Source organism: Wyeomyia smithii, chromosome 3, assembly GCF_029784165.1.
Source record: "Wyeomyia smithii strain HCP4-BCI-WySm-NY-G18 chromosome 3, ASM2978416v1, whole genome shotgun sequence".
NCBI lineage: Eukaryota > Metazoa > Arthropoda > Insecta > Diptera > Culicidae > Wyeomyia > Wyeomyia smithii.
In genome coordinates, this window is record NC_073696.1 from 87227875 (window position 1) to 87240388 (window position 12514).

Here is a 12514-nt window from a genome sequence, read left to right on the forward strand (position 1 = left end):
TAATATTGGATTCAAAATAGTACGTTTTTTTACTAATTTTGTAGAGTTTCACAAAATCACTCACAGAGTAAAAGCTCCAAGGAGTCCGGGCTGAAATTTTGTCTACATACACTTAGTTTAATATTCTTTCAGCCCTCATAGTTTCAGGTTGCGCTACTGTGCGCCAATTGGATATGACATCTCAATAACATCATAAAAATTTTCCTTTTTTTAATACCTCAAAATCTACAGGCCATAGCCATCCTATTTCTGCGGTAATGTTTAAAGTTTCATAAAATTATAATTAGAAACTCACAGAGCTTGTTAGAACACTTAGAAAAAAATGTGAATAAAAGTTTTTTGTTCATTTTGTCATTTTGTGGCTTCTTGAACAGTTGTGACTTTGAAAGAGTTTCATATTTTTGACTAATAAACAACTTTGTAAAAGAAACCATCCTTCTAAATTGGAAAAATGAAGAAAAAAAATAGTACTAGTCCAACGCTTCGATTGCACAAAAATTGTTGAACCTTTCAAAGAAGGATCTTAGTACTTATACTGGACTGATCACTGGTCAGTGTCCGAGTAAATATCATCTACAGCTAGGGCTGGAAAACAACAACTGTCGTTTCTGTTGCACAGAGAATGAAAGTGCTCATCATTTGCTGTGTGAATGCCCAGCAATATTCACCAAACGGCGCAAATTTTTCGATAAGGGGCTTCTAGAACCATGGGAAATATGGGCTAGTTTGCTGATAAGTGATTTTTTTTAATTGAATTTTTGAATTTTATTTTTGTTCTTTGGAGCAGGAAAAAGCCCGGTGGAGTAAGCTCCTTTCAAGCATATCCTCCGACAGGCACAAAACCTTCTCATCTTTTTTTTTACATTTCACTGTAGCATTCACCAGTGAGCCTCAAGACTCTTTTAAGGGAATGCCAAATAATATGTATACATATGCATTTATATTATTATATGAGCTTTTCCTAATGTGAACGAAATATTGATTGCTAATTTGTATCTGAAGGAGCGTATGGTAGATGGTGGCAAGTTGTTGGTGGTTGGCGACGGGTGTTGTCGTGAAATAGCAGTGCGGAGGCGGTGGTTTGCAGGTGGCGTTTATAGGTGGCGTTTATAGGTGGCGGGTACCGTGGGCCAGGGTTCTAGAACCAATGAGGTGATAGTTGACCTGAGGAAATGCTCAGCAGTATAGTCGATCTCGCTACCATCTATCAGTATTTTTCGGACATCTTACGTCTATGAATTGTAAGAAAAAGAAAAAGGAGATTTTGAACAAGAAATGCGTGACTTTGCAATAAACATGGGGGTCCCACAGAGCGGGGGGTATTCCAATCGACACAAAATTCGGGATTTTTCCAAAGTGACAGTAGATGAATAACTCTCCCAACTTTGAGCAAAATCTGTGATGGTCGTGTCCAAGTTTGTGCTTTTTCGTGGTCACTTCGTATGGAATGACCCCTACGCATTAGGAGCAGAATGATGGACTTTTTGTACTAGAATCCATTACATCTATCTACGTAATTGGATTTGCTTCGAGCTACCTTGCACCCCTTCTTGGTCAGGCCACCTGCATTTGCAAACTGCACTTCTCAACTGCTACACGCAACGCAACTGCCGAAGCCAGAGATACTACGCCCCTAATCAAGTAAATTAATGGTTCTAGAATCTCTCGACACTTCCGGGAACACCATTGTTATCGACGTACATAACGTTTCAACCTGAACCCTGTTTCTGAGTGATCTCTCCGCTCTCAAACTTCGGAGATCCATAACGATCTTCGCCCAGTTACCTTTCATCCCACATGGGCATCTGTATGCACTACTGGATCTGCCTTCAACACTGCGCCAGCTTCGACTTGACTCCGCATGGTCTGCACCCGGCAATCAACATTCTGCGTCCGCTGCGCTCTGGTAGCGAGGTCAACTATACTGCTGAGCATTTCCTCAGGTCAACTATCACCTCATTGGTTCTGGAACCCTGGCCCACGGTATCCGCCACCTATAAACAATTTTTTAATTTTGCGTAATATGATCTCAAGATTGGCTCATATTACCACAGAGTGGTAAGCGCTTCTCACGTAAAAATTTCCGAGAAACACGATGAAACCATCAAATTTGAAATAAAATTAGCTGCATTTGCCAAAAAATGAAAATTTAATTTTAAAACACAAAAATAATTTATCTGGCAAGACTTCTGGTCAAAAACAACATGTTTTTTGGATTCCTTGGATTATTTTCTTCAAAATTCACCTATCACTTTTTTTCGTGTGTCTTACGTCTATAAATTGTAAAATAAAATAATAACGAAGTTTACAACTTTTTTCGTAAAAATGGTATAGCTCGAGATTGGCTCATATTACCTCGGTATGATAGTTGTTTCCTTTGTGAAATTTTCCAAGGAACACGATGAAATTCTCAGATTTAAAATAAAATTTGCTGCATTTGCCGAAAAATGTAAATTTAGTTTCCAAATACAAACATAATTTATCTGGCAACACTTCCGGCCAAAACTCTTATTTTTTCTGGGTTCCTTGGTTTATTTTCTTCAAAAATCATCTATCAGTATCTTTCGGGTATCTCACGTCTATGAATTGTAAGAAAAAGAAAAAGGAGATTTTTGACAAAAATTGCGCGACTTTGCAATAAAGAGGGGGGTCCTAGAGAGCGGGAGATATTCCAATCGACACCAAAATTGGGATTTTTCCAAAGAGACAGTAGATGAATAATTTCCCCAATTTTGAACAAAATCTGTGATGGTCGTGTCCAAGTGGCATGTACACTTCGTATGGAATGACCCGTAGTTTTATTTTGTCTCTGAACTTTTTACCGACATTTTCAGATTTCAAATCAGCCGGCAGGGAATTGAACCGTGTTTTACTGTGACAAGCTACAGATTTTTTGCCCAGCTCCGTGTTTGAACGATTGACAACGAATGTTAGGGGGATTAGGGGCATAATGAGCACACGGGGCGAACTGGGCACCCCTCTTCTATGCGAAACTAAGCATTTTTTAATACAATATAGTATGTGGAACTCTTCCATAGTTACTACAGTATATCTTTATGCAGAACAAAAGTGATTTGTCTGTTTAAAATATGGAAACATGTTGAAAAAACCAAATTGGTTCCTGGATGCTGGAAAAATTATAATTATTTCGCACTACAAAATAAGCTTCTACGGTCGTTTAAATGGCTCAATCAAGTATGTAGACACATCAATACGACGTATGGGTCGTACCCCAAATTTCACCATAATTGAAGTTTTGATTTTAAGCTATAATTAGTATTAAAATTTCATGTTAACTTTAACTAATTCGATAGGGGCGAAATGGTCACCCCTTAGGTGGGGTGAAATGAGCACCTCTTGTCACATAAACTTACTTGAAATTCATCTCAGTAGACTTGTGAGTTTGTCAGCTTCCATAGTCAGTGTTTGTTTACAGTGATGGTGCGAACATATCCGGACTACTTCGTGATAAGGGCGAATCCTTGCTTGTTTTCCTATCTAGTTTCGCCCTAATCACGAAGTAGTCCGGATATATTAGAAAATCTTTGAGACCGAATCGTTCAGAAAAAGAGACTGCAGGCAGAATCGGCCACCATAAGGCGCGACGGGACATTCACGAAACAAGCCGCCAAGTATCACGGCAGCCCGCGACAAACGTTGGCCCATTAGTTGTACTTCTACACAGTTTATACCCCATGGGTGCTCATTATGCCCCAGTGGGGTGCTAGTTGTGCCCCACACATCGACTGATTGCTAGTTTTTGATGCATGAATCTAATTTGTGTTTTTAACCAACATACGATAAACTTTTCAATTTGTGGATAGTGCACCTCCAAGTTGATTCAAGTTTTGCACTGAAGACAGCTTAAAATTTTTGTCCTTTTCCATGCTTAAACCAGCAACCAAATTAGGGTGCTCATTATGCCCCTATTCCCCCTATTGGATTTCTTAGCTGATATCTATATGACGTTTGAGATGAAGTTTGATTGTGATGTGCATGTGGATTATACAACAGGTTGTGAATGTGACATAAACACTGGATTTCACGTAGTGCTGGTATTGGTAGTATAGAGGCTTTTGCCTCGTTGTACAAGCCCAATGTTGAATACAGGTTGTTATTTTTGTACACCACTTTGAGGCACCTGTTTTGTGTAACTTATATGGGCTTTAATCGTGTCTTTGTAGCAGCACCCCATATTGCTACCAGATAATTAAGCTTGGATTGGATGAAGGCATGATACATGGTCACCAAAGCCTTCTGCGGCATATACTTGGAGACTCTCCATAAAGCTCCGCATGTTGAACTTACACATTTACGCTGTTCAGTGATGTGTCGATTCCAGGATAATGTGGCATCCAAATTTAGCCCTGAGTATTTGAAGTGTTCTACTTCATCTATTTTAGTTGAGGAAACTATAACTTCTGAGTGAGGTGAAACTCTCAGGCGTGGCAAATGGAACAAAATATACTTCGTTTTTGCCAAGTTCAATGACAGAAGATTTCAACCAAACACGCCTCACTGTGCGTCGAAAGCAGCAATGTAGTCTTTTGGCATCGAGTTCTTCTGCACTGACAGATGACGAATGACCAGCGCTTCATTCATACATTGCTCGGTTGCTTGTGCCATGTTTTCCTCCAAGACATCAGTTTTAATAACTTTCTAACAGCTGAACGCAAAACTGTCTGATAATGGAGGTGGTTACGAACTTCCCGAAAAAGCTTCACCTTCAAGACAACAAAATAGTCTAGGCTCATAGAAACAAACATTAGTTGACCTATTGGGACGAAGAGATTCTGTCATTTTTTTTGTCGCTGCTATACAGGATACCACAGCAGGCAGTTGGTGTCTAGTCATGAAGTCCGTGCCAGGCGTGCTTACATGTGATTGGTACATTGTTCGTGAAAATTCGACCTTGACCTTGAGGGGGAGGGGGCTTATTCCGAGAAAATTGCAAATTGAGTTTTAAATTGAGAAAAATGCAATGTTGGCAACACTGCAGAAAAAAATTAACGACGCATTTCGATTCTACATCTAAAACTCTTCAAAATAATATATTAATATCATCTGTAGCTCTTCAGGGTCCCGAGATATCCGCAAATTAAAAAAGGGTCCATCAATCTCCACAACACTGTTTTTATGAGTTCCGGCCTAAAATACATTGACTCATAAATTTGGGTCGAAATCGGAGATGATCGATGCATTTCCTCGAACACATTACATGGAATGACCCATATATCGTTTTCTCTGATCATAGAATTTGAATCCTGATCGGACCAGGGTGAATGATTGGACCATAAAATGTATCATAATTGGACCAGTGTACTTTTGAGACTTCATGCGATTTTCCGCTTCGTGTGCTGGGCTTCACTTGCATGGTGTATGATTTTGGTTTGACAACTTAGATGTTTCTGAATATTTTTTCGTGATTCTTAAAATATTTTCGAACATTTTTCATATTATTTCGAAAACGTTATGAATTATGTATGAGATTCAAATACGTCAAGTTTGCTTATTCAATTTCTGGATGTCTTTTTCGATTGCCGTTTCGTTTTACCGACAGCTCACTCCACAAGTATAATTTTGAACAACGATATATGACAATACAATAACAATATAATGACAATGTCATAAATCTTTTCGTAGAAACCTTAGTCGTATTCGTCATTGTATTGGATGTCTACGAAAAAGTCTTTCTTAAATAAGGACGACAATGAGTCATATTTTCCCTATTTTAAGCATAATGGGTTGTTTATAATAAGGTGTCAAACGATTTTGCTTTAATTTGTGAACCTTGCGTCGTATTTGAGAGGTATCATTCTATAGAAAATATGCTTCATCATTTATATTCTGTTCCAATGAATTAAACGTGAAATTTTTCATTGAACATATCATCCATAAGCAAAGTGAAGCGGTGATGTCTCAGAAGCAAGCTGGTCCCATCATGATTCAATGCTGGTCCGATCATGATACAAAACCGACCTTCGCGTTTCACCAATAGTTCCAACTTTAAAGCCATTTATTTCGTATAAACAGTGTTCCAACATTGAATTCAAATGTTACAGGAGTATATTACTGGAAAATATACTACAATATTTGAATATTTGATGCTAAACTCATTGTTTGGAAACAAGACTTGATTACAATCGCAAATTGTACTCGAAAACAGTTTATTTTTTTTTGAACTTTTTTATTTTTTTTATTCTCGTCTATTTTCCGTCGGTCTATTTCCGCCACTGCACAGTGGTCCAATAAGGCAAAAAGTGGAACTTAATTCCATAGCGCCTTTCACCTACATCTTAGCTTGAAAGTGTCTTCAGAACAATTGTTTGCATGAATGACCCGCATAATCGCAAATTGTCAAAATATGTGAAAAGTTTACTATACTAAAAATAAAAAAATAACTTTTTTGTGTTAATAGATAGAAGAATAGTTTATTCAGCAAAATTGTAGGAAACTCAAAAATATGAAACTTCGTTGAACAAATGAAAATCCTATCTTTTTTCGGTACAAAGTTAGAAAGTAAATTACATGGAACAAGTGAAACTATGATGTCAAAACTTTTCCTTAAAGTTAAGCTGAAGTACTATAGCATATGTTACAGTAGGTTTTCATATATCAAAAATATTAACTTTTTTGTGTCAAGAGATAGAGGAAAAATTTATTTGCCAAAGTTTTGGGACGTGAAAATATATGAAACTTTGCTGAACAAATGAAAATCCTATCTTTTCGGTACAGAGTTACAGAGTATTTTCTGTAAAAGTTACTTAAAAGTGAATTTTTTGCACCTAACTTTTGTTAGTTACATTTCACAAGAAAACGTTATTCTAGAGAAGCATTAGGACAAACAAAACACACGTTTTTGTTGAAGGCCACACATCTTTAGGACTTTTCCTTACAAATTTATAGCAAGTTTTAGCTCATTTTTTTGATAACTTTAAGAACGTATAAAATAAAAAGGGGCCAGCAGAATCATGATGTCAAAACTTTTTCTCGAAGTTTAGCTCGAGTGCTCAAAACTGTTATAAGTTCCATCCGTCCCAATCCACCTAATCTTAATTCCATAAGTTGTTAAAGTTATCGAAAAAATATACTGAAATGTGCTACAACTTTGTAAGGATAAGTTCTGGAGATGAGTGGCCTTCAACAAAAACGTGTATTTTGTATGCTCAAAGGCTTCTTTAAAACAACGTTTTCTTGTAAAATGTAACTAACAAAAGTTAAGTACAAAAAACTTACTTTTATAGATTATATTCTGTAACTCTGTACCCAATAAAGATGGGAATTTTGTTTGTTCAGCAAAGTTTCATATTTTTTCACGATCTAAAACTGTGCTGAATAAACCTTTCCTCTATCTCTTAACACAAAAAAGTTTGTATTTTAGATATAATTCATTCCATGTCAAGTGTCCGAGTAAATGCATCGACCATCTCCGATTTCGACCAAAATTTGTGAGTTGATGTATTTCGAGCCGGAACTTATAAGTACAAAGGGTTGTACCGATTGGTGGACCCCTCGGCCAATGGGACTGCCTCCACTTTTTGCGAATTTAGCAAAACACCTTTTTTATTTTGTGAATATTCGGGACCCTGAAGAGCTATAGGTGATATTGACATATCATTTTGAAGGGTTTTAGATGTAGAATCGAACTACGTGATCAATTTTTTTCTGCAGTGTTGCCAACAGTGCATTTTTTCCGATTCAAAACTTATTTTGCAATTTCCTCAAAGTACCCCCCCCCCCCCTCTCTGGAACGCTACATTTTTTTTTTTGCTGATAAGTGATTCCTATGTAAAATCGTCTGCTAAACACATTGGCGTGGTCAAAATCAAAATCGAAGGGGGTTTATTTTTGGAAATTGCATATTAAGTTTTTAATCGGAAAAAATGCAATATTGGCAACACTGCAGAAAAAAATTGATCACGTAGTTCGATTCTACATCTAAAACCCTTCAAAATGATATGGCAATATCACCTGTAGCTCTTCAGGGTCCCGAATATTCACAAAATAAAAAAGGTGTTTTGCTAAATTCGCAAAAAGTGGAGGCAGTCCCATTGGCCGAAGGGTCCACCAATCGGTACAACACTTTGTACTTATAAGTTCCGGCCCAAAATACCTCGACTCACAAATTTTGGTCGAAATCGGAGATGGTCGATGCATTTCCTCGGACACTTGACATGGAATGACCCATATATGAAAACCAACTATAACATATGGTCGTCGTACTCTTATTTGGGTGAATTGGGACAAATGGAAGCTAAAGGAACTTATAATACTTCAGCTTAACTTTAAGGAAAAGTTTTGACATCATGATTCTACTTGCCCCTTTTTAACATATACGTTCTTGAAATTATTGAAAAAATAAGCTAAGATATGATATAACTTTATAAGGAAAAGTCTTGGAGATGTATGGTATTTGGCAAAAATGTGTGTTTTGTGTGTTGTAACAATTCCTTCCAGTAACATGTTCTTGTAAAATGCAATTAACAAAAGTTAAGTACAAAAAACTAAATTTTAAGTAAGTCCCATGTAATACACTTTATAACTTTGTACCGAAAAAAGATAGGATTTTCTTTTGTTCAACAAAGTTTCATATGTTTGACTTTTCTACAACTTTGCTGAATTAACTATTCTTCTATCTCTTAACACAAAAAAGTTATTTTTTTTATTTTTAGTATAGTACATTTTTCATATTTTTTGACAATTTGCGATTATGCACTTTTAAGCTAGGATGAAGATGAAAGGCGCTATGGAATTAAGTTCCACTTTTAGCCTTATTGGACCACTGTGCACTGTTGTCGTGCCAATCACCGACGCCCGGGAGGCGACTCCACCCGGGACCCTAACTTACGACCCGTTGATTAACGGACCGGCGCCAACGGCTTTACTTCCTCATGCGATGGAAGGCGTGATCCCAGAGATTTTTCGCCTCAGAAAATCTCCCGGTGTCGGCTAGGATTGAATCTAGACCAGTTGGGTTGGTTGTGAGTGGATCACGCCACCCCACAACCATCGACACCTATGTCGGCGTTGGGATTCGAACCCAGGCGTCGAGCGTGGTTGGCCAGGCCCCCGCCTAAACTTTTTCAATGATAGTAATACTTCATCAATCCGAATAAAACCTTCTGAACATCATCAAAATAAGTTGTTTGATGATGCTGCTACACAACTTTGCTGAAGACCATCACTCTCAAGGGTAGGTGATGATAAACTTTCTGAGGTGCTATAATATTCAGATTGAGTGTTGCACTCAGTGAAGTCTGAAATCGCTTCATGGCGGGTGTACGGGTGAGTATGTATACAAATTGGAGAAAATAAGTCAATTGCTACTGGCAGAATTTGATCTCTGTTAGTTTCGATCTCCCGAAGATATTTTTACCAACTGTACTGATCAAACGAATGCTCCCGATGACCATGAGTATCCTGGTGGCCACCATTCATGAATTTGTCGTTGCAACGCCACTGCAAAACAAACTCGCTGTGTGTTCCTTTCGAACCCAAACGACAACCAGTGCAAATTAGCTGCACGCTGCACGTCCCTAGCAGCCGTTTTTTTGGTGCAAACATAGAAGAGAAAATTACGTAATGTTTAATTTCCTAAGCAAATATAAAGTCGACTCACGGGAATGGGAATCGAGAGAAACCGGTAGCATAAATCGTGTGGGAATGGATAGAAATTAATTAAAAGAAAATAAATGAGATTATGCATATTCAATGGGAGCGGAATCTAGCAGCAGTGGCAGTAGGTACAGCGATGGACGAACGAATGAGCAAAGCGGATTTGGTGCCAGCTTAGACCACGGCCGATGTTTTGCCTGGCTCGGATAATGGTGGTTGTGGGAAGATTTTTGTAAAATTCATTATGCTTTCGAAGCATCTACGATGGAGTTATTCCGAGCAAGCCGGAACTGATTAGTGTACGAACAAGTTCGCCTTTACTCTTAAAATAGGATTGAACCACAGCGAAAGAGAAATTTTATAAAATTTCAATCCAGAACTGGATAACTGATAACTGGTGCGACTGGTTGGTTAGACGATTAAATTGAGTTTTTCGATTGGTTTTTTGTCCGGCCTGTGTTTCTCAAATTAAAAGATGTCTTATAAATCGACGCTGGGATGCAGAGTATCGTCACCAAAAACACCTCCAGGTAACGAGTTCGCAGAACTCAAAATGTCGATTGATTTTTTTACCAAATTTCCACAAGCTATTTACTCAGACTTTTTCATCGCGAATGAAACAGGTACAGTAACAAAAAAACTCACCACGGATTGGAACGGATTTCGATTTTCTCATTGTGAGAGATAAAACGACCGTTAATCGAAAGTTGCAATTAGTACCACAATTTTCATGACGAATTCAGCACATGGAAGTCCAAAAAAAAAGTACGAAGCGACTGGAAATATCCCATCCAATGCGTTCCTAACCTATTTTCCAAGTCATGGAGACTGAATTGCACTTGCAGTTTGAACAAGCGCTCGGTGAGCGCACTCAATAATAGCAATTCCAATTTCTCTTCAATAAACAGTCGATTCCATTATTCAGCACTAAATACTTTTTTCTCTCTCTTTCATGTTTGCTGCTATCGCTATCTTTGCAGTGGAAATGCACGATCCCTCTGGATGGGCATTCTGTGGGCTCTTACGTCGGGTAGTGGTGTTGCGGTGGCGCTGCTGCAAGGGTCCGCCGGTCCGCTAATCGGTGTGGCAATTTCGGCATCTTTGCTGCCACCCGTTGTCAACTGCGTAAGTAGATGATTTACGATTAGCGCTGTTGCTTTTAAGGGAAAATGTTTATTCCACCATGAGTCTCAGCACCTTTGTTTAAACAGTTTAAGCAGTCAATTTTGGGAAGCTCGTTTTTACATGTTATTAGAAATTTTCAATATCATAATTCCATATATACAGCTTCTCATGCAAATTGGCATATTGCATTTTTTTCTGGATGATTAAAGCAGGTCTGCTTCCTGGATAATCCGCAGAGAGTCACAGATGTTACCATCTTCTTTCCACAAACAGCGTCAGTGCTTGTAAAAATATGTAAATCTGCAGAGATAAAGCAATTGTGCCGTGATTCTCGAGTTACAATTGAATTAAATATTCAAGTATCATACCATGTTGCAGAGTGGAAAGCAAATACGAAATGTAGCACTTATCCTTCATAAATCTATACAGAATTTCGAAGGAAATAAAATTAATTTTAAGCTTCGCGGGGGCAGGATTTTTGTGCTTGTGTTGAAGTCAGTTGCTGTACAATGCTATAATATTCATCATATAATGAAGCATTCTTCGAGCTGTGATATGAGAATCAGAGTAATAAGCAAATCAAATTTCATTCATGTATAATGTATATAATGGAGGTGCAACCTAACCTTTAATAATAAATTCACGATGATTAAAGCTTTAAAGGATTGAAGCTAAAATTCATCCCTCTGACTTAAAGTATTGAGGAAATCAATTTCTCAATTGACAAAAGACTATGAATGTAAAGGTAAAACTAGTAACTGATGTGGATGATAAAACAGTACATTTCGATTACTGGCTCGTTCTACGAATTCTTCTGTGTCGAATAGAACAGCTGGAAGCCATTGCAAAATTGACTGTTGAATAGCAATTATTCAATTTAACCGGCCTGCGGAACCCGACCGAAACAGTTACTCATCTATGGCCTAAAATGAAATTGGAGAGTGCTTTTGATCAATCAAATCAACCATGACAGACCATACTGTGTATAGGTATATAGATTTATTTCACTAGAACTACAACCGGGTAAAATTAAATGCCTTCTGTAGGATGATGGTTTTCAACTCGGAAAGTAGGTTGATTCGCACTTCTTTGACTAATTAAATCAGTCTTTCAGTTTCCGCTCCAATCATGTTCCATTGAAGCCGGAAACGGTTGATCAAATTTGGTTCAAACAAATGGTGATTGATTTTAATCTGCTCAAACTTGAGCCAAGGGGCGAGGCTAAAGAAATGAATCGCTTCAAACAAATGCCGTTTGTCATCTATTCCAGACAGGCTTATTTTTCAATGTTGTCATGGTTTTTGACCTTCATTGCTTGTAGCTGTATTGTTAAGGATATTATGTTGTGAAATTAAAATATGAAATATTTTCTGCTTATTAGTGGTACATCATGCTCCATAATTTTTTTAATACCCAACACAGGGTCTTTTCTGGGCACTGGCTTGCATCTGGCTGATCTACGAGGACATCAAAATACCGCACCTGAAGGGTGAGCCATTCCGGGGAAACTCCAGCTACGAATTCATCTACACGAATTACATTCCGACGGAATTTTTAATTAGCGGAATCGTTTCCGGGCTGCTCACGGTGATCAACGTAATTTGCATCTTCATCACCGCCATCATCGTGCTCAAGATAAAGGAAGTGGCTGCTCCTTACACCTCTAGTCCGGATTTGCGCAGGTAAATGTCAATTTAATTGTACTGACCGTTAATTGCTTGTTACACAGGGCGGAACTGGTTGCATCCTGTCAATTTTTGACTGTTGGATGAAG

General features: G+C 38.0%; 2 protein-coding genes across 8 annotated transcripts in view; one reads left to right on the top strand and one right to left on the bottom strand.

Moving 5' to 3' along the window:
- LOC129732403 (uncharacterized) overlaps positions 1-12514 on the bottom strand; it is a 596785-nt gene that overhangs the window by 259067 nt on the left and 325204 nt on the right. The window lies entirely within an intron of this gene.
- Positions 1-12514, top strand: part of LOC129732404 (uncharacterized) — a 104734-nt gene that overhangs the window by 31211 nt on the left and 61009 nt on the right. For all 6 annotated transcript variants that reach the window (XM_055693259.1, XM_055693258.1, XM_055693261.1 and 3 more), the window contains exons 9-10: positions 10596-10740; positions 12163-12422. In XM_055693259.1, coding sequence (XP_055549234.1) covers positions 10596-10740; positions 12163-12422 — 405 coding nt within the window. The remainder of the gene's footprint in view (positions 1-10595; positions 10741-12162; positions 12423-12514) is intronic.